The sequence below is a fragment of the Lagopus muta genome, chromosome 2 (genome assembly GCF_023343835.1).
Source record: "Lagopus muta isolate bLagMut1 chromosome 2, bLagMut1 primary, whole genome shotgun sequence".
In the NCBI taxonomy this organism is placed as follows: Eukaryota; Metazoa; Chordata; class Aves; order Galliformes; family Phasianidae; genus Lagopus; species Lagopus muta.
In genome coordinates, this window is record NC_064434.1 from 90933368 (window position 1) to 90959279 (window position 25912).

General features: G+C 40.2%; 1 protein-coding gene across 1 annotated transcript in view; it reads left to right on the forward strand.

The window, feature by feature from the left end:
* TGFB2 (transforming growth factor beta 2) overlaps positions 1-25912 on the forward strand; it is a 62564-nt gene that overhangs the window by 29806 nt on the left and 6846 nt on the right. The window contains exons 2-4 of the mRNA XM_048937018.1: positions 9584-9747; positions 23725-23857; positions 23972-24082. Of these exons, the coding sequence (XP_048792975.1) occupies positions 9584-9747; positions 23725-23857; positions 23972-24082 (408 nt within the window). The remainder of the gene's footprint in view (positions 1-9583; positions 9748-23724; positions 23858-23971; positions 24083-25912) is intronic.

The window sequence follows — 25912 nt, forward strand, 5'->3', positions numbered from 1 at the left end:
ATAACTGCTGAAAGCTGAAGGACCTTTTGTTGGCAACCTAAATACACAGAGAACAGGAGGCAGAGAAGCTGGAGATGGTTTACTTGTGCTTAAAATCCTCTCAGTCCATACAAGTGTGGGGGTAAATTCCTGGCTCTTTTGAAAGCAGTGGGAATGTTTTGTCAGTAAATTTAATAGGACCAAAACATCATTCGGATTTCAGAGAGACTTTGGTACCATTGTAACTTGTGCTAATGCCTGTTGATAGGTGCTGCTGCTTTTCTGCTAGGTTGTTGGGCATCTTCCCAGCAGAAAAGGATCTGTTGGCTCCCGTTGGGAATGAATGACCATGGGCTTGCTGCCCATGTCTGAGACCCAGAGTAAAGAACACACTCCAGGATTTGTTTTTCTCTGTTCCTTTTAACAATGTAATGTTGCATAAGCAACAGTGAGATTATAGTGGGGGTTAAGTTGGAGAAAGAGGGCTGTTTCTTCTCTCCATGTCTTTTAATCTGCCACAAGATCAAGATTTCTTTGTTGAGCAACATAGATAGCAGTATGGTTTGTATTTGCTTTTCTTTTTGGCTCCTCTGTGTGACAGGACATGTGTAAATAGGACTTAGTGGAGGCGAGAACTGGGGTCAGACCTTTTGGGCTTTCTAAAATGTGTGGAGATTTGTTTATGCTGAAAGATGGTCCAGAATAGAAAAACTGGCATTTGCCACTCTCCAGAATATTCTCAAGTAATTAGGTTACCTCAGTGAAACATTGCACAATGGCTCAAAATTAAGACCTGAATATAGCTCTCTTGTGATGCGTTAGTGTTTTCACATTACCCAGCCCCTGTGTTTCGGCATGGGAGAGAGAAAGCAAGCCAACAGCCTGGAAAGACTTAAAGTCAAGCAGAGAGGAGAATCGGGTGAGTTCATGTTACAAAATTTTTCTTCAGGAGATTCATTTTCAAGCATTCTTAATGGCAGAAAACATATGCTGACCAGGATGCAACCAGGGGCTTTGAAGGTAGTCCATGCAAGGTGCTAGCTCACATTTATCGTTAATTCAGCTTTTGAAAATAGGCAAATTGCTGTTTTTCTAGGGAGATAGGGCTGGGGTGCAGGTCTGTGCTACTTATGCTGTTTTATCCTGAGAGCAGGGGGGCATAGTCTGGGAGAGTCTCCATGCCCATCTGCTAGAAGTAGCATCATTTGTTTTTTGTTTTTTTTTTTGCTTTTTTGCTTTCCTAAAAGAGGCTGGACAGTTTCCCCTTTCATTTTAGCTATGAGTTTGCAGCTTGAACTGGCTTTTGATCTTTCTCCAGCTTCAGAGGTTATGGCTTAATACTCAGTCTGACTGTGCGACAAGTTAATACTTAAGAATTTTGTTTTATAGAAGAAACAATCGTCAAGGCAGTTCTCACTTTCCTAAAAGCTGCAGATCAAAAAAAAGCAGGAATGTAGTCTTATTCAACAGAACATGGTTTGGGGACAGGAGAGTTTGCAAACAACCACGGCTTGTAAGTGCCTGTGGCTGTAAAGGAGCAATAACAAATGTTTTTGAAATCTCTGTGCTGATGCATCTTAACACACATTTGAGGACATAAATCTGATGTAGGCAATATCTCTATCATTGTCATGGGCTCTGTGTGAGGGTTTAGGTCAGCTTTTCAGATAAAGGACAGTGCAGTTTTTCTCTTCGATATTAATTTTAATTCCTCTGAATAAAAGAATAAATAGCTGTGAACTTTTCGCAGGAAAGGCCAATTAGAGGAGTCTACTGTACCCTAGATTTCTTGGTTCTTGGTGTTGCACCAGAAAGGAGATGGACAAATATGTATTGTGCTGGCCCAGTGGTTTTTCTTCATATGGTACGAGTAGGATGGAGAAGAGATGAAAAAAAGAAGCCGTGATTGATTTTTCAAAATACTTATTTTATCTACCCTTAGTAGGTACAAACAGTGTGGATTTTTTTCAGGCTAAATTATGTTTCAGATACAGTATGTAAACTAGTAGCTTTATTGGAGTAACTGTAAAAGGGTGACAGAGTAATTCCTACTGGGTGAGGGGAAAAAAAAAAAAAAAAGATTGAAATGAGGGATTTCTGGCTGTTTAGATTCAGTTAAGTTGGCCAGTTCAGTGATACGTGAAAGTTGTGGTCCTTTTTACAGTGGTCTCAGACCAAACTAAGGAACATCCAAAGTCAGTTTCAGTTGCAGCATGTAAATACTGTTAAGGATTAACTTGTAATATGATTTGGCCCAGCCCAGCCTACGAAGAAGAATTAGAAAAAAAATAATAATACGAAATTCTAAAACATTTTATATTGTTACAGTCTTAAAATGACAATAGCTGCTTTTCTTGGCAGGGTTTGATGCCTGCTGTAGGACTCGTATCCAACTCCAGCATATTACTAGAGATGAACTGACACAAATTACGAAGCATGTAGCAAGATGCCATTCTCTTTCTGTCTTCAAAGTGACCCACAAAGCCCCTTTTTGCCAAGAATCCAGTGCAAGTTTGCTAGGATACCTCCAATGGTTAGAGTTTTATTTTACAGCTTGTCTTTGTGAGCTCAACCTAATCCCTAATTGTCATTTTCCAGAGGCTAACTACATTCTCCTGCCAACTGCATTTTGATCCGAAGACCACTGGAGGACTTTTTCACAGTTACAGAAACAAAGAGCATAAAAAAGAATTATATAGAAGTGTCAAAGTCTATCAAATCCCAGAGCAATAGTAGTACCCTGGAAGAATTAAATATTTGAGTATCTGGAAACTAGGCAACCAGGTTAGTGAGCTATTGAGCTCATAGTTTTGACTAGTCTTTATTTGCTTCAGACTTGGTGGAATGATGAGAAAGTAGCAGCAAAACCAGAAGCTCCTTATCAGATTTTAAGGAATACATATCATAATTGTATTTTCAGAAATTTTCTATCTCTTCCTCATTGTACCTAACTTTTCAATCAGGAGAACGTCTTGCAGTTGATTACTTTTCATATGTTCTCATAGATCTTGGTGTATTTTAAAAGAGGAATATCAAGTGGTTCAACGGGGATATAAGTTATATAAGTAGTTGGAGCTACGAGATATGGTTTAGTAGCTTGTGGTACTAATAGGAATGGGAGGGTGGTTGGACTAGATGATCTTGCAGGTCATTTCCAACCTTGCAATTCTGTGATTCTGTTCCCATGTAGACTTCCACTGATGTATATTTTGTAGACATGTGAAGCTTGACAGACTGTGTAAGCAGAAAAATGAACCATGCATTTGTGCTATGTAAGCACTGCCAGGCATCTTAGCTCTGAGCACCTTGGAGTCTGCTAGTGATATTTATTGAGCCCTCGTAGCCAGTTTATGGAGTAATAATTAAGTGTATGCATTCCCTGTTGAATGGCAGGAGCTCATTGGGAGTTCATTACAAAGAAGAAAAGATCAGCTAATATATACTAATGCATATAGTTGGTCTATATAGTAGGAATTTACTAAAACAGCCTTCAAAGTTGGCCTCTGTTAGCATAACTGGTGGAAGAATCTCCTGCTTAAATAGCTATAGCGGGAAGACCTTTGAGAGTAAGGTTTGATTTCTTTGTTTTTATTCCAAGAGGAATTATCTCAGGACTGTAAGATGTGCTATCTTAGTGAAGACATGCTAAGGCTTCCCTATTTCACTGGGGTGACAGGCCCAGCAGTCAGTAGTGGTGGTAAAAGAGGAAGGAGCCATTAGATTTCAATCCTTCTTGATCTGACCTTTAAAAGAGCCATACAGCAATTGGATCCCCAAACTGTTCTCATTCTGTCTTCCTGATGAAGTTATCTCTGCCTTTGTTGACTCCTGTCCATCTCTCTCGTTAAGTGTTGGCTAACCAAGTGCACTAAGACTGAAAGTATTAGCTAATGTGACATCATGAATCATCCGTACTACTTTCCCTCAGATAAATTACATATCTAAGGTTCATCAAGTGGTAAATGCCTTGCCACCAGTTATTGGTGTGGATTCTTCAGCCAAAACAAGTGGAGTAAGAGTGCACAGACATTGTGCCTTGTGTTGCACTGCAGATGGGTGCCTACCCTGTGCTGGCAGGAAGGCTGCTCCAGAGGCAAGGCAAAAGCCTTATTCACTACATTGTCAACAGTTTTGCTGTTTGTTGAAAAAAATAAAATAAAATAAAATAAAAAATTAAGGATTTGCTATCAGTGAGCTGAAATCTGAACAGCCTAAATGGTCCTAATAGTCAGAGAGCTTAGGGAAGCCTGCCAGAGAGAGGAAAGCATAACAACTGCGTTTAATAACAATCAAGCTAATCTTGTAAATATTTGCATGTGCTGCTTCAAAGCTACTACATGGCCATTCATGTTCTGCAGTTAGAGAGAAGAGGAGGGAAAAAAGAAGGCGAGAAAAAAAGGGCACTCCATTTTTTTGTAACTGCTGTAATAAGGAGTGGGCAGAGCACCAGAAAGAAAAGAAAAAAAGGAAAAGAAACCCTCCAAAGTTTAATAAACACAAAAGGGAATAAAAATAAATCTTTGGAGCATTTACTGCAAGCCCTTGATGGAAGGATTGGATTGAAGCTCTCAGCCTTTCCAGTTTGAGTGTATGTGTGATGTCGGCCTGTTTGGCCTCCTCCAAAGAGAATATAAAGTTACTTACATTGTCTATCTTGGGCTATGCAAATAATTCACTATTTTTGTTGTTTGTTTGTTTCAATAGCAGAAATGAAAATTCAGAGGAGAAAAAAAGCCCTTGTTTGGATACAATTGGATGTAGGAGTTTTTCCTTTCCAGAAAATGAGCACAACTCTCTGTTGTGTCAGAGTGGTTTTTCTTTCTCTTGAAATGTCAATACATGTAGTACTTGTGAGAAAAGCCCTAGTTGGTATGACACAACTGTTGAAGACAAAAGTGTTGTCCTGTTGTGCAGGAGGTCCCTGACTCTGGGAGTATCTCTAGGAGAACATCTTGGGGTTCAGCCTCCTGCAGTTCCCACTTTTGGCTTAAGGAAGTTCAAACCCATCTCACCTTCCTCCAGGAGGAGTGCCTTGGAATCTACTTGCTCTTTTGGATGGTTGGTGAGGGGATGTATGCAGTCTCCTGGTGGTGTTCCAACCTCCATCCAGGGAGGTGGTGGAGTTACCATACCTGGAGGTTTTTGAGAAAAAGGTAGATGTGGCATTAAGGGATATGTTCTAGTGTGGTCATAGGCACAGGTTGATGGGTGGACTAGATGATCTTAGTAGTCTTTCCAACCTTAACGATTCTATGATCCTATGATAATATTAAATGGGACAATGCTGCAGGCTGGTATCACTCACGAACACTGAACAAAGTCAGTAAGAACTCACATACTGGAAAGCTTCCCAAGCTAGCAGTTTGAACTGTCCTGTATAAAGCAGCTGGTGAAATTTAAGCTCAAACAGGGAATAAAAAGAAAAAAAGAATAAAGAAGTTAAACCTGCAATGCTCAGTGTTAAGCATGTGGAGCTGTTAGACTAAAGGAAAGAAGATGGAAGCTGCCTTCACCTTCTCCAACTGTGTTTTATAACTCATCTCAGCCTTACTGTGATGAATGTGATTATGATTATTAGAGCTGAAACAGTTTTGTATGGGTTGAATTAATGAGTAATTGAAAGATGATAAAAATGGAATCTTCCAGTGTATTTACTATTCCCCTCTCTCCAAAACAAAAGAAAATTGTTTTTTTCCAAGCTACAGGAAACAGTGATTTAATTCCACTCATTAATGATAATCTTTCAAAGAATACTTAAGTAATCTGGTCTGCAGTAATGCACAAAGTTGTTCAGATTCATCATAGTGTCTACTGGAGCTATTTGGCAAAAATCAGAGTGAAATCCATAGATATCCAACTGCGACTACATAGATATATCTGCCAGGTTAAGGTGAAGTCACAGAGACATAAATTGCAGCATCTGAGACCACTTAAAAGGCTAATCCAAATTCTTCTAAACTCCATAGGGTTCTTCCCACTCCCTTGCAGAATTGCTAGTCTCAATTCCCAGTCCTCATGTTGATGAATTTTCATGTGAACCCCAAGTGTGCAGACAGCCATTCTTTCACAGGGAAAGAGCTCCAGCTAGTAAAAAGCCTTACTTATTTATTTATTTATTTTTAATTTTAGTTACCTACAAATAATGCGTTTTTTGTATTGATTTCCCATGGATGCTGTTGTGAATGATAGAATAAATCAAATTTCTTATGGTCTGTTGCAAGGCATAACACTGTCTTGTGAAAGAGATGAAATTTATTTAAGATAAGAATTCATTCTTCTCCATTGCTGGTGTCCAGCAGAAGGTAAATACTCATTCACTGTGTATTGTTCGTACAGACATGCAAAAGCATGCACACTGGAAGAGTATTCCTCCTCTAGTTGTTACTGTTTCCTTTATAAATGAAAGAGAGAAAAAATACAAATGTAGAGGTGGTTTAGGAAAATTCTTTTGGTTGCGTATTCACACATTTATAATGTATGGTATCTAAAATACAAAAACTGAAAAGAAAGACTATAGATAAAGTCCAACAAAGTTCTAAAATAAGTTAGAAGCTAAATATAAATCAACCAGACAGTTAAATAGGACTTTTGCATCTGAAATAAAATCAAGATGGACTGGGTTTGTCTGTGCCAGGGCAAGTGGCTGTCTGCTCGTTTGGTTTGTCCACAGGGTAAGAAATTGTAGGCTGATGCCTCAAATAAATGATGGGGAAGGACGACTTACAACTCATCCTGGAAGCATCAATCTTATACATACATACTATTATGCCAAATTATATTCCTAGTAGGATTGGGTTTGGCAGAGAAACAAGTAGTAGTCTTAGAGTTTTCTGTAGCAGAAAAAAATAAATTTAGGAGATTATTTCCCTCTTAAATGAGAATGTAACCTCTGAACTGAGTAGCTTTCTTAAGAATTTTCAAAATCTACCAAAATTAAGATCATCATCACATAAAATTCAGCTTTACTCAGAAGACCTTCATTTAGGTCTTCTTGAGGGAGAAGACTGGCATTGAGTGAGACTGGCACTTATGTATTTTTCAAGATAAAGAAGAACAACGCTGTTGAAAGACTAACCCATCCCTTTTCTTTTATAAGATTGTAGCTGGTGGACAACAATATTGATCATGATGCATTAGGGTTTATTTTAGAATACTGCAAGTGTGAAAAATTTGAGAATCATTTTTTTCCTAATTAAATAGAACCACAGGGATATCTGGGGCTTCAGGGTTGTATTTATACCCCTTGCACATTTGACCATTTTGAAAGCCCTCTTCGGAAAATACTCTTTCAGAGGATTTTTAAACATTTTGAGAACTGTCACTTATAATGCATCTATAGTTGAGGCCTGCCTTTCTCTCTAAGATTTTTCTCATCTCTGTGATCATTTTTAGGTTTTTTCACCTCTGAACATTCTAAAACTAATTTTGTTCAATTATCTAGGAGAATTTTGTAAAGAGGATACATACACTTAGTCATGCTTTATTTTGTGACTGACCAATACTTTGTATTTATTCTGTAGTTGAGCCTATAAATAGTCACTTGAAGAGCTCACATGAACAGGATGTTAAATGTGTAAGAGCATTGCTGCCTAGTGCAGTTGGGGACTGCTACATTGCTCAGAGGTTCTGATAATAGGCTGTCTTAACATTAAATGTTTGAAAGGTGGTCCTAAAGCTAATAATGTATCTCATTAATATGAATAGGCATTACTAATGATTTAGTCCAAGCATCTTTAATCATTAATCATTAGAGGTAAAGGTAGAAGCATAAAATGGTCTAGGTTGGAAAAGAAGTTCAGGATCACCAAGTCCATCCATCCATCAACCTGACCTACTGAGTCCCACCACTGAAGCACTTTTTTTAGTCCACACATCTCTTAAATACCTCTGTGGTTGAGGACTCTACTACTTCCTTGAGCAGCCCTTTCCAGTTCTTGACCACTTTTTTTCATGAAAAAATTCCTCCCAGTATCCAATCTAAAACTTCCTGGGCACAACTTGAGTCTGTTTCTTCATGCCCTATTACTTCTCAGCTGAGAAAAGAGACTGACCCCCACTTCTACACAACTTCCTTGGAGATTTGGAAAGAGCCATGAGATGAGGTGTCCCCTCAAAGTCCTCTTCTTGCTTTCTCCAATCTGTGCTATGTATAATACATCTGTGAAGAATTACGTAACTTCCAGAAGATAGTATTTTACTCCAGCAGTGGTTGATTGAATGGATGGCCTGGGTGGCCAGAGAGCTGGGACAGGCCCTCATAAGGCTTCAGCAGAATTTGTGACACAGCCTGGGCCCCTCATAGAATCTTAGTCGTTCACCTCTCTTAATGTACAGGCTGTTGTCTCACAATACTACATGACAAATCCTGAGCTGTAAGACTAGTGGGAAAACTTAATGTTTTATAATCATTATCCAAAGTCTTTGTGCTGGCGTGACCCCAAGGAAACCTGTGAAGTTTGCTTCCTCTGCTGAAAATCTTCCCTCCTCCCTTCCCCAGACTCCACGATACAGTTTTCTTCTTCTGTTTCTTTGTACATTTCAAAATGAAACCTTTCCCTCAGCTTGAATGGAGATTTTATCAGGGCCTTTGAGTCATTTTGACTCATCCCTGAATTTGGCTCACCATGCCTACTCTGCAATTTGAGGAAAATCTTGCCAAACAACAGGGTGTGGAGAATGTCACACATACAGAGCGTGTTCAGAGATTTCTGCACATGGTTTTCTGTTTGTGCTTTTGGCCAAAATTAGGTGGAACAGCCTCAGATGATCACTGAACTCTTCAGGGTAATCTGAATTGTGCAAAAGTACTTTGCTGCTTAACCTCAGTTAGGGTTTGCAGCTGCAAAGAAGGAAAGGATTGCTTTGAAACCTAAACTGATACTTTTGATATCATTACTGACGACTTGATTCTGTTTTTCTGCTTTTTTATTTTTTCCTAATTTCCCTGCAACATATTAAGGATGGTTGGTTAAATTTATGAGTTCTACTGTTTGCAAATGGTCAATATGCATGTAATTCTATTTGTCTACTATCTGCTTGCTTTTTTTTTCCTTTTCTTTTTTCTCTTCTATTCCTGCCCTTGTTATAATGAGAATGAATATTTTATTCCAATAAAATCTTTAATAACTAAGTAGAAAACAAAACCTGAAGCTGACTAATTTATATGCCATGCCCTGGGAGAAAATGGATGTTAGAGAAATACAGATCAAACGATTTCCTGTTACTTGTCTTCTTAGTATATCTCTTGTGAATTCCTTACAAGTCTGAAGGCAATTGCCAGCTACAAACTGTTGGGATTTTTTTTCCAATTTGTAAGCATCCAGGATTTTCCACCAGTTTGTCAAAAGAGTGGGGTTAAATGCATGCCCTGAAGTAGAGATGGAAGTGATTGTTAATCTCTATTAATCTACTTTTCCTGTAATCAAACACATGTGGGGTTGGTTTTTTAGGGGTTAAATTGTTAATGATACTAAATTGGCCATTGGAAATTGAATCATGCTACAAATATTTCCCTTAGTGCCTTCCGGCTGTCTTGTATTGAAATAGATGAAAGAAAATGTATTTTATCATTTAAGAAATATATAATTGCATTGCCTTCTTGCAGATGCCATCCCACCAAGCTATTACAGCCTTTACTTCAGAATCGTTAGATTTGACGTCTCAGCGATGGAGAAAAATGCATCCAACTTGGTGAAGGCTGAGTTCAGGGTCTTCCGCCTGCAGAACTCGAAGGCACGGGTCTCGGAGCAGCGAATTGAGCTGTACCAGGTAGGGCTCCAGCTGTTACTGCTGTCTGTCAAAAGTAGTTTATTTTCTGTGTCTCTCCTGGAAGCAGCTTCATTCAAAGTCTTACAAAGCTGAAATATACACACTTACTAGAAAAGTGTGCCTCGGGACTCCAGCATTCAGCTTCACTTCTGTATGGTGGCCCAGGGCTTCGAGCGAGGCAGTGGAAAATTCAGGATTTGTGGAGAGGGGAAGAAAACGATCTAAAGATATATTTTTTTTTTTACTCTGTAGTGTCATTAAGACTTCTCTCTCTTTTGTTTGTTTTCCAATTGCATTTTCCTGTTCAGTGGTAACATTAAATGATTTATGAACTTGATCAGATTACGTTGTCACTGAAAGAAGCAAATTCAGTCTTTCATAGAAGCCATCACAACCCCACAAAACTTCCTCTGTGTGTAAACAAACTCAAGCAGAGGCTCCTTTAGCTAGATAGTGAGTCAGCTTGCACACATGCTAAATCCATTAAACTCAACTGCAAGGATTCTGTGCATTTGTTTGTGGAAATACTGGCTAGAGCATATTTTGTGTAAAGCATAGTTCATCTTGCTGAGAAGCTCAAAAGCAAAAAGGGATTCGACTTCCAACAGTTATTTACTGGGTAAAACTCATGGTTGTTCCATCAATTCGGCACTTGTTCAGCTGAAAACCTGCTAGGCAGAAAGCTATCCTGTAAACTATACCAAACCCCTCTTTATCTCTGTTTTTGCTACCCTTATTTGTTGTATCTGAGTACTGCTGTGAGTGTGCAGCCCCACAGAGCCTGGGTCAGATTCTGTGGGTGCAAATTTGAGTTAGTCATCACCCTTACTTTCAAAGTTCATATTTTGCCGCCTGATTTGCTTAAGCACAAACCTAGCTGGGAGTAGACAGAGCAGAATCTGTGCTTGTGCTTCTTGAAGTGACGGTATAAGCCAGACTGAGACTGAGGGCAGGAAATGATGCTCTGGGATTTTAAACATGATTTAAACAGGACAGAAGTGCGATTCCCCGCTGAATGGGGTTCAGGTCTGCAGGTGGTCACCGGGTGCTTGCTGTCAAGATTGCAGCCTGGCCGTGTGCATTCCGTGAACTGGCAGGCAGAAAAGGTGCCTAAGTAGCATTTCACTTGTTAAGAGAAGTAACAGAAATCTTTGCTGAAAGCCACTGGTGTGCTCAATGTCTGACAGCCATCACAAAGAATTACTCTATGAGTCCCTGTGATGGTGTCACACCAGCCTGTCAAAACAATCATATATTCTGGCTTGACCTCACTGTTCAGACATCCTAAATGGAGATAATGGCATCTCTGGGCTTTCTGAGAGCTGTTAATCACACACCTGGAAGAAATACAGCTGACATTCCCTGAGCTCTGCTCATTGCACCTCCATGTTTGAGGAATGTGGGACAGAAAGGGTTCGGCGGAGGTAGGGAAGAAAGGCCCTTTGCACAGCTGGGAATTTGCATTGTGATGAGAAACAGCTGGAGCTCACTTGAGAGAGGCTGACTCCAGCAAGCCTGTGCCCATGAAAATAACTGACACCTGCACCCACAGCAGATACTTGGCTTCTTTATATAAATATATAGCCAGTGAGTAAGGCAGAGTGGGTGGAGATGTACTTGGTGAAACACTGGGTAAGTAATGAGTGCAGGCTATTGTAGATAATGGGGCTTTTCTATACCTAGTCAGATGAACCAGGGGCAGCAAGGTGAGTGTGTTTGTGCTGGGTTTTCATTAGGCATGTTACTCGCTGCCTTACTTGTAGAGAGGCAAGCTGTCCCTGGAATGTTTTTTTTTCAGGGAACTCATCAATTAGTAAGAGCTGTCTGTTTAGTGCTTTTTTGTGCCACTACTCTGCCTCTTGGTCGTATGTACCCTTTGCAGTCTTATGTACAGTACTCTTCATGCAGGTGTTATGTTAGCTCTGTGTTGACTTATCTGAATTGCATGGATTTCTTACCAGGAGTCCCTCAACCTTCCTACATCTCTCCATCACAATGCCTGAAGCTGCATGCAGTGTTTAACAGGTGTAGCAAACACAAGAAGTAATGGGAGAGGAGGCTTTATTGGAGGACAGTGCTATAGAAGAATCCTAAAAAAGAATATAAGTTTTAGAAGGTAAAATAAGGGAAGTCTGAGGAACAGAATGTAGGGAAGCTGTGCAAGATGATGCTGGAAGAAGTTCTGTATTGTGTAATGACAAGAGTGACTGACAAGAGTGACTTAACAGAGGACCAAACATGGGAGGTAAAAGAATGGGGAGGATGCCCATTTCAGTGGAAGTGGGAGAGAGAAATACATCTTGTAAGGGTTGAAAACTTTCTCAGGTATATTTGCCTGAAGCATGAGAAGCCACGCATGGAGACAGAGCCTCTTAGAGATTGCTGGAAGATCTGGCAAGTGTAACAGCTGCTCCTCCTCCCTTCATAAGTGCTGTTTCCTGTCTTGTGAGATAGTGCTGGGCTTGCCAGGGCTGTTGTGCCCAGAAGCAACAATGTGGTTTTTCATCTTGCATAAGCAACATTTAATTATTAGTCCCCCCCTCCTTTTTTTTTTTTTTTTTTTTTTTGTTCTTTTTCTTTCTTTTTTCCTCTCACCAACTTTCAGGTTGCCTTGTTTTGCTTTGCTGAACTCTCCTTGATGAGCGTTTTTGAAATTCCTCTCATACCTTTAATTTCAGGGAGTAGTTGTTCCTGTGTCTTGTCTTTTCCCATTAAGCAGGAGGAGAGAGGCAGAAGTGTCCTTGGGAGAGCCAGAGCTTGTAATTCATTGGGAGGCTGGGATCCCTTGCACACATGTAGGTACCCCAATGCAGTCTAATTTTGGCCAATGGCAGTTTAGTAGCAGTGTATATACTAGTGGTGCAGAAAGGACAATACTTCTCTGAAAGCATGCATCAGGAACAGCTAGAGATAGATGTGCAGGATAAATAGGAAAAAAATAAGCAAGCAAGGCATAAATATTTTTTCTCCTGATTCTTTCTTTGTGTGGTCCTCTGACCTTAGAGATCTACCCCTTAAAATGAGAAAGAGATGCAGCACTGCACCTTTCAACCAAGTTTTCCTCAGGCTGCACTTGGCTTCTTTTTCCAAACCACATCAGAGGAAGTCTTTGTGTTTTCCTGCAGAGCCCTGATTTGCACTGACTGCAGGAAGGCAGTCTGGGGCTGTCTGGCATGGCAAGCCTGGGCCCCTTGCTCCCAGCAAGACCCCATCCCACCCAGCACAGTTAGATGCAGAGGACCGACCTTAATGCATTTATTTGGTTTGTTTGTCCACTGGGCAAACTGGCTGTGCCCTATGGTGCGAATGGGATTCTGAGCAATAGGTTCTGGAGGTGAATTCTTCTGAGAGTGAGGTAGACATATGCCACCTCTCGGGTCCATGGGTAGCCTGGCAGCTCGTTGGCCCCACATTCACAGTTCCCTAGCTGGGATGTTTGCAGACTGCTTGGGGGAGTGTATTCACAGAATTCCTGGACCGAAGTTAAGCCCCCTTTCAAAGTGCTGGCTGTCCTCTGTTCACTTCCAGCTGAGTGCTGAGCAAAGCTCTGACAGCAGCACAGTGAGACATGCTGCACCTCGCCATCCTCCTCCTCTCCCGAAGCCGGGGGGAGCAAACGGTAATCCCCAGGAGCAGAAACAGTTTCTTTAATGTCTGTTTTCAACCAGAATACTTTTCTGGGTATTTTAGGATTAGTCAGTCACATCTGTGTGTTCCTGTGCAGATGGGAAGCATGCATATTAAGTAGTCTTAATGATGGGGGGGGGAAAAAACAACAAACCTCATAGAAATGGGAATTAAGCTTCTTTTATAAGATTGGTATAAAAGCTTCTGTCTTTTCTTGGCTCTAGTTAAGTGAAACCACATAGAATTTAATTCTTTAAAGGCACCATCTTTTCTGCTATTTCTTCTGCCTAAAAGCAAAGGTTAATCCCTAGTTCTGCTGAGCATCAGCACATTGGAGAGTGGGAAGCTGCAGGGAAGGAAGGAAGCAACAGAACCTCAGAGGCAGCAGCTCCATACTTCACTTTCCACCGCAGCATCTTCACGTGATGCACTTCTTAACGTGCACCAAGCCTTCAGAAAATACTGAGAGGATAAAATACTTTTAGGGGAGGGAGTAATATTAAATAAACAAGTTTGAGCATCCTCCAGTGGCCCTCACTATGTTTTTAAAGATTTATGCCAAATGCAGGCTTTATTGGAATTTGATCAGATAAAGCTCGGTTGCCATGAGAATGTCTCTGTTCATCAGTTTTCTTACCCGCTTTGAAGACTTCATCACATTTTTCTTTTATTAAGGTGCTTCTGTATTTATGAATAAAGTACCTGCTCCCTTTAGAAAAAGCTTGCCCTTTATGAATGAGCATTCCAAAAAATAAATGGGCAGCACTGCAAAGCTGGACAAGTGAAAACTCTTGTGGGGTGAAAAACAGTGGTTCAGTATTGTTTTTGAGATAGTTTTATTGTGTACAGATGATCAAACAATGACAAGTAATGACTGCTTCCTCTAGAAGCAGTACTATGTTTTGGTACTGCATCATAAAGCATCACAGAAAATACATCCGAAGAGCTGTTTTTTGGTGTCATTGTCCTAGGCTGCCATGTGTTGTAGTTAGCTACTGGATGGTGAATGGGGGTCCTTACCATATGAATTGTCCAAGGTTTGTGCAGCACCAGGCTAATGCCCAGGAGAACACTGCTTTGAGATGTAGAATTGAAAGCCACCAAGAGCTGCAGACCTTAGGTCTCTCCAGCTGCTTAGGAGTTGGACTCAGTGATCCTTATGGGCCCCTTACAACTTGGGGTATTCTATGATTCTGAGTTAAGTATGATCCTTTCTATGCTGAGGGTACCCACAACACTTGTATGGGGCACAGGAAGAAGTGGCCATCTTCCAGACAATATCAGACCTGGTTTCTTTAAGGGCCTTTCTCCTCTGTTGGAGGTATAAGAAGGAAGATGCAGTGGAACATATTACCCCACTATGAGTCAGATTTAAATTTAAACCACAGTCAGTCTTTCAAATGCCTTCAGTTCAGACAGTGTCTTGTTTTTCAGTTAGGGAATACATTTAAAATGAGCTGCTATAGATTTGGGCCAGATCTCAGTGGTGCAAATATGAAGCAATTTACACAGACCACAGTAGTGCTCCTCCAGATTGATCTCAGTACAATCGAGAGCAAAGGGACTTTGCCCTTTTTTTTTTTGGCCCCAAAAGTGCCATCTCTCACACCACTGAACAAAATAGCAGGAAGAAGTTTTTGTGGCACTGAGCTGGGCGAGAGATATCTGGGTTACAGATATCACCCAGTAGCATTCAGTTCTAACTGAATGCCATTGCTCCACAATTGCATTGCATCTCAAGTGGTATATTTGGATCCCACAATTTATGTATTGCTGTCCTGAAGCCAGGCCTTTGCACGCAGATTGGTTGTGAGGTTACAGTGAAGTGGCAAATGCGCAGTGCTTTTTGAAGTGCTAAACTCAGTATAAAGTGTGCACATAACTTCCTGCTTTACCCACCCAACCCAACCCCAGCAACTGAAGATCAGAGAAGGTTAAATTTTAGTGTATTTCAGTCAAGAATTCTTTTTTAATTGTTATTCCAAAAACTGTACCTACAAAATACTCAGTATGTTTAAGACCACATGTAGAGTACCTTTGGCAAACACCCTGAGCGTGGGTGAGGGGAAGTATTTATCAGTGTGTCATATTCTCTGCCATCTGACAGCTTATCTCATGTGCAGCCAGCTCTTACGAGGAACTGCGAAGTTACTGAAGACAATTTGAAGTGGTACATAAAACACCATTAGCTACTGGCAAGAGCTGGTGCCCTACTGAAATGTCGTGCTCTGGGATGATAGATTTATTACAGTTTGCGGTGTGTGTACATTATGGGGAGTGTAGGGATGTAGGACATAGGTCGGAAATAAGCCTCTGAATTCAGATTCCTGCTATTCAGGTTGCAGTCTGGCAAGGTAACCAAATGTACAGACATGCCCAAGTTTTAACCAACACTGCAACTTGGTAGTTATTATGCTGGGCATATCAAGCTGGTGCAAAAAAGACCATCAGAGGTGAGCAAGGAATTGAGGAAGGCTGGGGAGCTTTGTCATCAGATAGTTCATCTCAGGGCTAGCTAGGGAATAGAAATGTCTGGAGGAGAGGGAAAAAAGCAGCACTTGGGTCCAAAATATGAAAACTGTGCTGTAGAGCCTTGCCATACTTAAAAGCAAATGACAGGCCCTCAGCAAAAAGACCTAAAAAAAAAAAAAAAAAAAAAAAATGAAAATCCCTCTGTTATTCAGCAGTGATGAGATAACAAAAGGACTCTGGCCTTCTTTTTGCCCTGCTACCCTGTCCAGTAGCGGACATATGAAGAAAAGATATGGATGAGAGGTATAGGAAAATGATGTGAAGCTTTGTGGGAGAGGAGAGCCTATATGAAGCAGAATAGATGATGGAAGAAAATAGAAGATTGGAGTGGTTTGTGCGAGAGCCTGTAGGTGGTGGGAAGAGAAGTCCGTAAGGAGAACGGTGATAGAAGGAGAACAGTGCAGACAGGAGGAAGGAAAGAAAAGGAGTGACTTGTGGCAGAAGACATCACTGTGGAAGAGGCAGTAGATCTGAATATTAAAAAAGCAAAAAAGGTTTCATGCCAAAATATTGCAAGAAAATGCATGCGAGTGTGAAATGTGGCTATCAGGCAAAGGACTGAGGAAAAGGAGGGGGCTGGAAGAACTGAGCTCAGAGAGGAGGTGAGCAAAGAAGTACCCTGCTGGACACATGGTTTGGCTGGGAGACAGAAGAGCCCACTCTGTTTTTGTTGACTTTGGCTGCTCTTTGTTGATATTTTAATAAAACATAATGTGCCTCTGGCAAGTTAGAGCTAAATGCTAGATAACTTTACAGGATTTTTTTGTTTTGCTTCATTTTGCATAAAGTCTTTGGAGCTATCTTAAAATCTCCTATACGGCAGGAAATTGCACTCAATATTTCAAAATCTTCCAGGAGAAGGACCCCAGACCCTCTATTCGTATTTATTGCTTTCACAACACAGTTTTCCTGCCTGCTTAAATGTAAATGAAACTGAGCAGCCGCAGGGCTGCATCCCCACCATACTCAGCACATGTATCTGCCACAGCAGGTGGAAGGCCCTGCTTGGGGAAGGAGTGGAGAGGAAATCCCTTCTCAGTCTTCATCCTCTTCCCTGAGGCTCATCCCCTCGCCACAGGGTAAAGCAGTGAATCAGCCACAGCAATTCCCTGACATACTTCCCCTTCTTTTTCTGACCTGCTTTAGCTGCACTTCTGCTTGCCCCCTCACACTTCACCTTCTTTTACCTTTAAGCGAGTAGCAGCTGATGCTCAGGGAATTCTGCCACAGCTGTAGTCCATCCAGATATAAATGGGGCTGGGTTATGTGTGCAATATGTTCTTTTTATTTGCGAGTTTGCATGAAGAACGTGTCTGGCAAGTTCTGAGCAGATGGATCATACAGCTAGGGCTTTTTTTTAAGACTTTGGCAAGTACTCCATACCTTTGTATTTTGGCAGGAATTCTGCATTTCATATACTAGTCTCTAAAGATTCTGCCCTCAGTATGAGCCTGATTCAGAGACCTTCACAAGTAATGGAAAGGCTTCTACTGATGAGCAAGGGGACTGTAAAGCCCTTTTAACTCTGTTACACTGAAGGCAGTTTCTGAATTACTTTTTCAAAAGCGGTTACAAAAGAAGTGTGAAAGCCAGCACCAAGAGTTTTGGAAAAAATACACAGTCCCTCTTGCACTAGTGGTGATAAGAAGGTTAAGATTCTGATAGCTGGTAGCCATTTATCTGGTACTATATTGAAGTTTTGGCACTTTATGACGTATGTCTCCACATACAATGAGTAAGAAACTGGATGGCAGGGACTGTAGTGGTCTGCAGCAGAATTTAAGATTTACTTATCCTCGTGTCAAAAATAGAGTCCAAGACCTTGAACTGAATGAGAGACTGAGAAAGGACTGAGAATTAGCATGGTCCTTTTTTTTTTTTTTTTTTTTTTTTTTTTTTTTTTTTAGCTTCTAAGCTTCAGGAAAGGGCTGGATGAAATCCATGAGAACTGTCTGAGGAGACCTTTGAAATCTGGACTGAGGCAGAGAAGTGATTCTTTCAGTAGGGTGAATAGTACATAAGAATTTGGAAACCGCAAGCAGCTGCATATGCAGACCTTGGGAATCTGGTTATTACTCTGCACCGGATTAGGCTGGAGTCCCCTGCAGCGTTCTACTAGCCCAGAAGAAGTTATCCTAGATGGCAGTTTGTACCCAGAGATGTTCTGCGTAGTGGATTTATCTCTTCTGTGCTGTTAACCATCATTAGCACATCATTTAGCACTGGATCTCATTGTTTGGGCTTATTTGTTTTGTGCTCACAAGTACATGTCAGGTTATTTCCATTTCCATAAAAAGGCCCTTGAAGTTCCAATGGAAACCATGGATAATGATGATAAGTAGGAGAAAGATTAGTGAGTCTGCCAAAATCCTGTAATCCAAGAACATCACAGAAGTCTGAGATGACACAGAAGAGAAGGGAAGGAAGGAAGGAAGTTATCAGAGAGCCAACAGCATCTGGAGAGAGGAGATCAGACAGCCCAGAATAAATGGAAAGGAAAAACAGATTCATAGAAGGTTTTTACAAGATAATACCATCTTTACTGTTACGTGGTGATGGCAGATCCCACGCTGTCTGACAGCTGTGACCACCATAAGTATCTGGGCAACACAGCAGACACAATAGATATTTTTAGGTGGCCATGTAATCTTGTTATTGTGTTTTGAAAATTCAGTAACTTGTTTTAAGAAAACATAAGTCACCCAAAATATTTCCAAACAGTCAGTGACTCTAACTCTCCGACCCAGCTATAAAATGCCCTTGTTGCTGATGCTTGGCCTTTGATGTGTGCCTAGGGTTTTTTTTTTTGGCTGCAGCAGATATATGTCATTGATGCATCAGCCTATGTATCAACACTACTGGACCACTGGGCCACATTTGATTTTCTTTGCTTGCTTGCTGGGGAGGCGATGAATTTATTAGCCAAAACTGTTCCAGTGTAAATTATGCTTAATAGCAATTATCCCATTCTTTTGAAATTTACTGTGGTAACTATTGAAGAATAGGAGTAGTTACTGGCCAGGCAGTCAAACCTGAAATAAACTAAGCAAGTTGCTGTTGTAGAGCTCTTATTGTGTGAGAGAACCAGTGTCTTTCTGACAGCTTTTTTCCTTTTATGAGTGCAGTGAGTCATGAAGACATGCTCTTCTGCTGTCTGCTCTGAGTGGTTATTGTTTAAAATATATACACTAATGTGCTCATTGAATTATCCCCTACTTTAGCTCTAATAAATGAACACAGATCAATTCTAGCTAGCAGAGCAGGTCCTCCATTCAAGGAATGAGTAGTGGGTAGAACACATTTAGAGATCCAGTGAAGAGTAAAAGATTTCAATGGGATTTATAAGGTACTTGTATTCTTTCGGGCCTGATGAGAGTGGCATGTGAAGGCACTCATCATAGAGATCACCAAGTGAGCTTCTCAAACGCATAGCTGTACAAGCAAGAGCAATGCTTTGTGTCTGTCTGGCTGCTATATGATCTATTTCCCGCAGTTACCTGCGATATTCAGGTATCCGCTGTTGCGTTTTTCTTTGTCCTGCTGGCAGTAGCTGCATGTACATGATAACTTGAGATTTTTCCTGGATAATTCTTTTCCTCGAGTGCTTTTAAGAGGGGTCAGAATAAAAAAAAAAAAGATGAGCAAAGTTTGAAGTGCATGCCCATAGTAATGACAGCTGGAAGGCAAGGCTTGAGAATGCAAACTACTTCATCAAGTAGAGATTAATGAAGTTTTGGCTAAATATTTGCCTACATGAGAAAGGAAAGAATTACATACAAAAGGAGGGCAGACAAAGCCAAATTGTTCTTAAAAGTAATAGCAGTGATACTGAAGGAAATTTATTCTGCATGCTGTGCTGGAAGTCTGCTGGATATTCCTTTTGTAACCATTCTACCTATTCAGCTAATCCTTTCCTAATAATGTGATCATATGTCTATGCATAATCCTTTTCTATAAAAGGCAGCACTGCATTGTCACTTTGTTGGAGAAGGGACTAAATAAAGAGATATATGTGGAAGAATATCCCCATGTTTAGAAACTGTGAAGATTTTGCACAACCTGAATTTTGAATTTTGTTTGTCTTGAGCTTTCGCTCATGCATGTATGAAGGTGTGCATGTTCATACCTGCATTCATGCAGTTTTTGTGCACTGTCAGCTACTTGTGCATACACCTGTAAGTGAGGGGGGTAAGATGATTTGTGTGGAAATTCTGTCTCTTATTTAGCAAGTGATTGGATGGCATATCTGTGTGTAGATGGTATGCTCTTCCCCTACATGATACTCCCAGCCCTGAAAGCTCTAGCAATCTAGGTCATAATCCACAGACATACCAAAGTCCTCCTGCCTCTTGAAGGTAGGTTTTTTGGATGCTGTTCCAGGAGGAAATGAGAAAAGTTCAGTCTTCTTTCTCTCTAGTGTTCTTTTTTCTTATGTTAATTTACTTGGAGCACTGAAAACTGTTGGACAGACATTCACCTTTCAGGCACCTTGCAGATACAAGTTGAGCAACAACATTTTTGATTGTGTTAGATGTGGTTGCAATGGGCTAAGCATAAAGGCAAGGCAATGTTTACAGACAAAGCAATGTTTATAGGTAAGGGTAATATCTCTTCTAAGAGCTACAGTGTAGTTGGAAGAAGTAGACAAGCTTTCAAGTGCTGGAGCTGCAAGGCATACAGAAGGCTTTTCTTTTTTTTTTTTTTTTTTTTAAACTAAGCCAGTTGATCTAGTAGGAAGTATATCTCATGTAATGTTAGCGGGAGTGTGTTTGCAGAATATATTGTTAACCTTAAGACTTTCTGATAGGTTCCCACAAAGAGGCCATTTTAATTCTCACTGTGCGGGAAGTAGTTGCTTCAGTGTGGGTGGAAATAGGATGCAATGCAGAAAAGTGAAGAGACTCATTCATCTGGTGGGTTTGTGGGAGGAAACAGACTGATGAGCCTAGGATTTTATCATCCATTAGCTCTGTGTTAGGACTGCAATTTCCACGCACACACACACACAAAAAAAAAAAAAAAAAAAAAAAGGAAATGGAAACAGTGAGGCTAAAAGATCATTTTTGCTTGAGGTTGAAGCAGGCCTGCTAATTTCGCTGTGTGTGGCACTCATATTATACTCAGCAACATTTTGCTTAAGAATTACTAGTGCCTGTTTAATGCATGATGTCAGTTGTGGAAATTACTTATGCTATACTTAGTTTTTTTACTTTTTAGCTCATTCCTCATAACTTTTTTTCCTGAACACACTACATAAACCATAAGGAGAGAAGCCTAAGTTTCAGATACCATAGACATTGAAGGATGAATTATATTCAGCTCTTTTAATCTACGCTGTCCATCCTGTCCTTCAGTTCTGAAACGTGCAGTCACTTCTCTTATAATTCAGTTCATGGGTCAGGATGGATGTTTTATGTGCTATTGAATATGTGCAGTGATAATCTCTTATACTTCTATAAAAGCCTTTCATGTCAGTTGGACACTGCCGATCCTTGACTTTGTCCTTTCATAGGAGTGAGATTGGGATAAAGACATTCTCTATTGGATACCAAAGCACAACTGAGTTTTCAAAACACTTCTAAGACCAATTATAGTTAACAGCAAGAGATTACTTTTGGCACATTGCTTACTTTTAGATCCTGACATCACTGCCAAAACTGCGAGGTATGCAGTTTCTGGAGTCAGTGGAAAGATATGACTGTGCAGAAAGGAAGAAAAATTAGCCAAGTTCTTGTGTCCCATTTGCTCCCCTGCCCCTGCACCCCCCAACACATCGCTGCAGAGCGACAGCTGCATTACGTCCTCAGAAACACTTGAGTTGACCTGATAAAGACCAAAGGGAAGGCAGAGTTATATTTGTACTTCTCTGGGACTTTCCCAGCATTGATTTTGGGTTGTCTCATCTCTCTGGCACTTCTGGGCAATGGTAGTCCCCTTGCTGCTGCCAGATTCTCTGTAAACAGTTGTTCGAACACTTTGTTTGAAGGGTGCCCTGTAAAAAGGACTCCTAGTGTTGAATGTTTGAGTGCCCTCAATTTCTACTGGAGATGTGAGCATCCTCTACTAGTGATGTTTGTTAATTTTCTGGATCAGGGACATCATCTTCCCATATCTTTCTTCTTCTCTTCTCCTGCTGTAAATGTGATGATCAGGAGAAGAGCAAGGAGCTTATCAGATTGTGGCTCTTTTTGTAGTACAATTGATACTGTAGGAGCTGCTGCTGCACTGGTGGATTTTGAGAGATCCAGCATACCTTGGTGTGGTATTCCAAATTCCTGCATCACAAAACTATCAATGTAGCAATAACTTGGAAACCAGAAACTTTTTAGCAGCTGAAAGCCCCATTGTTTTCATCCTAGAGGTAAGGTACATAGTAGCAGCCTATGCTTGTATGTGAGAAGGTAGTCAGTCACTCAAGTTGTTTAGATACAAGGAAGGCTGTGAGTACTTGAAATTCCAGGCATGCAGTTCTGTGCCTTGAAGGGGAGGAGCTGAGGATTTTTGTATAGGTAATTTTTATTGCATGCTCAGCAGCAAACTTTGCTGAAACTTTTGACTCAAGTACAAACACAGCTGGAATCCAGGTTTGGACAGAAGCAGAATCATCTGTTGCACAGATCTTTGTGTGGCCATTATTCACACCTGTCTGGTTTTGCATGCCCACAGACAGTGCTTTCTTACTGTTTAGTGTGTAACCAGTACTGGAAGTGCTGATGATCTACTGATATATCTTCAGTGCATAGACTATTTCGTACTTCAGCTTTTGATAGCACAGAATCACAGAATGGTTGAGGTCCTCTAGGGGTCATCTGGTCCAACCCCCTACTCAAACAAGGGCACCTTGTTGTTGCCCAAGTGGCTTTTGTACATCTCCAAGGGGGAGAATCCACAACCTCTGGGCAACCCATTTCAATGTTCTGATACCTATGCAGTAAAGAAATATGTATTGATGTTCAGATAGAACCACTTGTGTTCCAATTTGAGCCCACTGCCTTTTGTCCTCACGCCGGGCACCAATGAAAAGAGCCTTCTTTGCATCATCTCTTCAGGTATTTACATACATTGATAAGATTCCTGCTGAGCCTTCTCTTCTTCAGGCTGAAAAATCTCAGCTCTCTCAACTTCTCCTCATTGGTCTTCATAGTTGGCGCTCTGCTGGATATACTCTAGCCAGTGTGTTGCTAAAGAAGGTGGAATAGCCTCTGTTTTGATGTTCCAGTTGCTGTGATTTCCTTGACCACTAGTGCTGCAGGACAAATTTTCAGTGCAGTCATCTTGTGTGAGTTATCTTAGGAAAAAGTATATGATGCCATGTTTTGCTTGGGGACAAAAGCTTATTTTCTTGAGGTGTTTTTTCATCACCTTCCTCTCACCACACACCCAAACATTCCTTGTAAAGCAGGAAGCAAATACAGGCGTACTTACTTGGATTTTGAAAGTCAGACATCATAACTGCAAGATATGCTGCAGTAGCAACAGAGCATAATCATGACACGGTAGCCCTACGAGGACTTTGAAGTGTGGAGTAACTGATGGTTATTCTAAGGGAGATGAAAAAGACTCCATTAGCCGAGTTGCAGTAGTCAGACTGTTGAATCCTTATTGCTGTTGCCATTGTAATTGACAGTAATGATTCTGTAGAAACTAAGACATACTGCATTTTCTTTCAGTACTGAAAACTTGACTGAATGTACATCTGTTGCATAGAAATTTGAGCTGTAATAATTTCTTCTGCTCTTTTAAAATGCTGATGGTCCACTTTAATGCAAATCTGCTAAACATTAACTTGCAGACAATCATATTTGTTATTTCTTGCAGGTTCTGAAATCAAAAGAATTATCATCACCAGGACAGCGCTACATCGACAGCAAAGTGGTTAAAACGAGAGCTGAAGGAGAATGGTTGTCTTTTGATGTCACTGAGGCTGTGCATGAATGGCTCCATCACAGAGGTGACAAGCAGTGTTTTGTCTTCACTCCTGCCCCAAATTGTCATTTATTAACTCAGCAGCATTTCAGGCTCATTCCACTCAAAAACTTATTCCACTTACTTTCATGTTTTGCAGACAGGAACCTTGGCTTTAAGATAAGCTTACATTGTCCATGCTGCACCTTTGTGCCTTCCAATAATTATATCATCCCAAATAAAAGTGAGGAGCTTGAAGCAAGATTTGCAGGTAAAAACTGAAAAATATATTTTTTTTTTACTGTTATGTAACTGACTGGGGAGGTGGGAAAGATCTCTTACATTTCTAAACTAGAATTTATGATGGAAAACTTACTTATTTGAGAATCTTGAATCTTAACTAGTGGGAAATTGTGTTAAAGGCACAAGGGTATAACTGTCAGCTGAACTGTTCTAAAACCAACTGAACTACTCTAAAACCAAATGGCATGAGTAAGCTGTCTCATTCCATGCTTGCAGCTGCTGTGTCCTTAAATATCTCTGTTAAAGATTGCAGCATCCACACTGGATATATATGCACATACAGTTTTGGATTCAGGAAAGACTAATGCACTGTAGACCATCCACTGTTGGATAATCGTGAGAAAATTTACTGAATACTTTCAGAATAAACCCTCTGCTGTCCATCCTAGCACTGCAAGTGTTCAGGCTTCAGTAGAGAAGATTATTGAAGAGTCCAATTAAGATAGTGTTTGGCACACACGTAAGCTGCTTGCAGTAGATGTGTATGAGCATGGTATGTTTTAAGAATATTGTTTGAAAAGCAATACTTGTTATGGCAAATTTCTAAACTGTAGGTAAGGCAATAGTAAGCTGGTTTTCTTACAGAGGCACTTCCTTTTTTTATGAAGGACCCCAGTATTTGTAAATACTTGCAAAAGTGCTTCTAGCTGTTTGGAAGCAGTGAGCAACTCCAGCATTTTTTTTTCTTTTTCATTTATATCAGTAATATTAAAATTCATCTGAGCAATGACATGAGTTGCTTCAGAAATAAGTGAAGAATAGGTGCCAGACTTGAATAAACGTGCTGCCATGCTCCACTCCAAGTGAGTTGTGGGTTGAAGTAGCAGGAGGGGTATGTCTGTTCAGTGTGCTCCCACTTCAAGCAGTGTAAGTCTGAGTGTCAGGTGAAGTCAATAGAACTACATTGCATAATACTGGTTATCTCAATACATATACTCTCCATCACTGGCATTTGCAATTTATTGTTATTCATATATTAGTTGCACAAATGCTTTTTATGCTGATAGCTTGGTAAAAACTTAAAGATTGGATTGAATAAGTAATAAAAAGAATTATGTAATAAGGGTTATGGATATATATGCTTTCTGTGGACAGCAGAAAAAGTGATATATAGTAAGCATTAGCTCCAGTATGTTTTTGAGCCATTCAGGTTTCACTTTCTAATAGGGAAATGTTATTTAACTGATGATGCCAGAATTATCATCAATCAGTGCTTGAAGTAGAGCCTATATTAGAATAAACTGATGCTGTTTATCAAGTTTTCATTTATTCAAATATATCATGATTTGGTTCATTGGTTTTCCAAGGATTTGGCTGTATTCCTTGTCAAATATTACATTTATTTAACCATTGTTTCACTGCATTGGAATTTTTTTTCTTTTAAGTAAATATATGGATTGTAGATATGAATAAAGCCATTGTGTGCATTTTAAAGCAATGTTAGTATGATATTTGATCTTTGTATTTTTGCATGTTACAAAAAGTAACTTTTTTCCTTTAGATAGCATTATCTGGTTCAGGAGGTTAATTTTCAAAAGGTTCTCAGTGACAGGCATAACATGAGCTATTTAATTCCTGGGAAAGGCTAAAACTTGGGTTCTGTTGCCCATCCTATTGCTATGATAAGAAAGTTAGTAAGGCAGTTAGAGTTTCAAGGGAAAATACAAAATATGAGATCATTGATTTCTACTGCAAGAATAAATATTTTGATCAATGTCCTTGCCATGATCATACAGAAGAAGGAGATAGAATAACAGATTTTTTTGAGAGAATTGGCAGAATTTAATAAACTGACAGT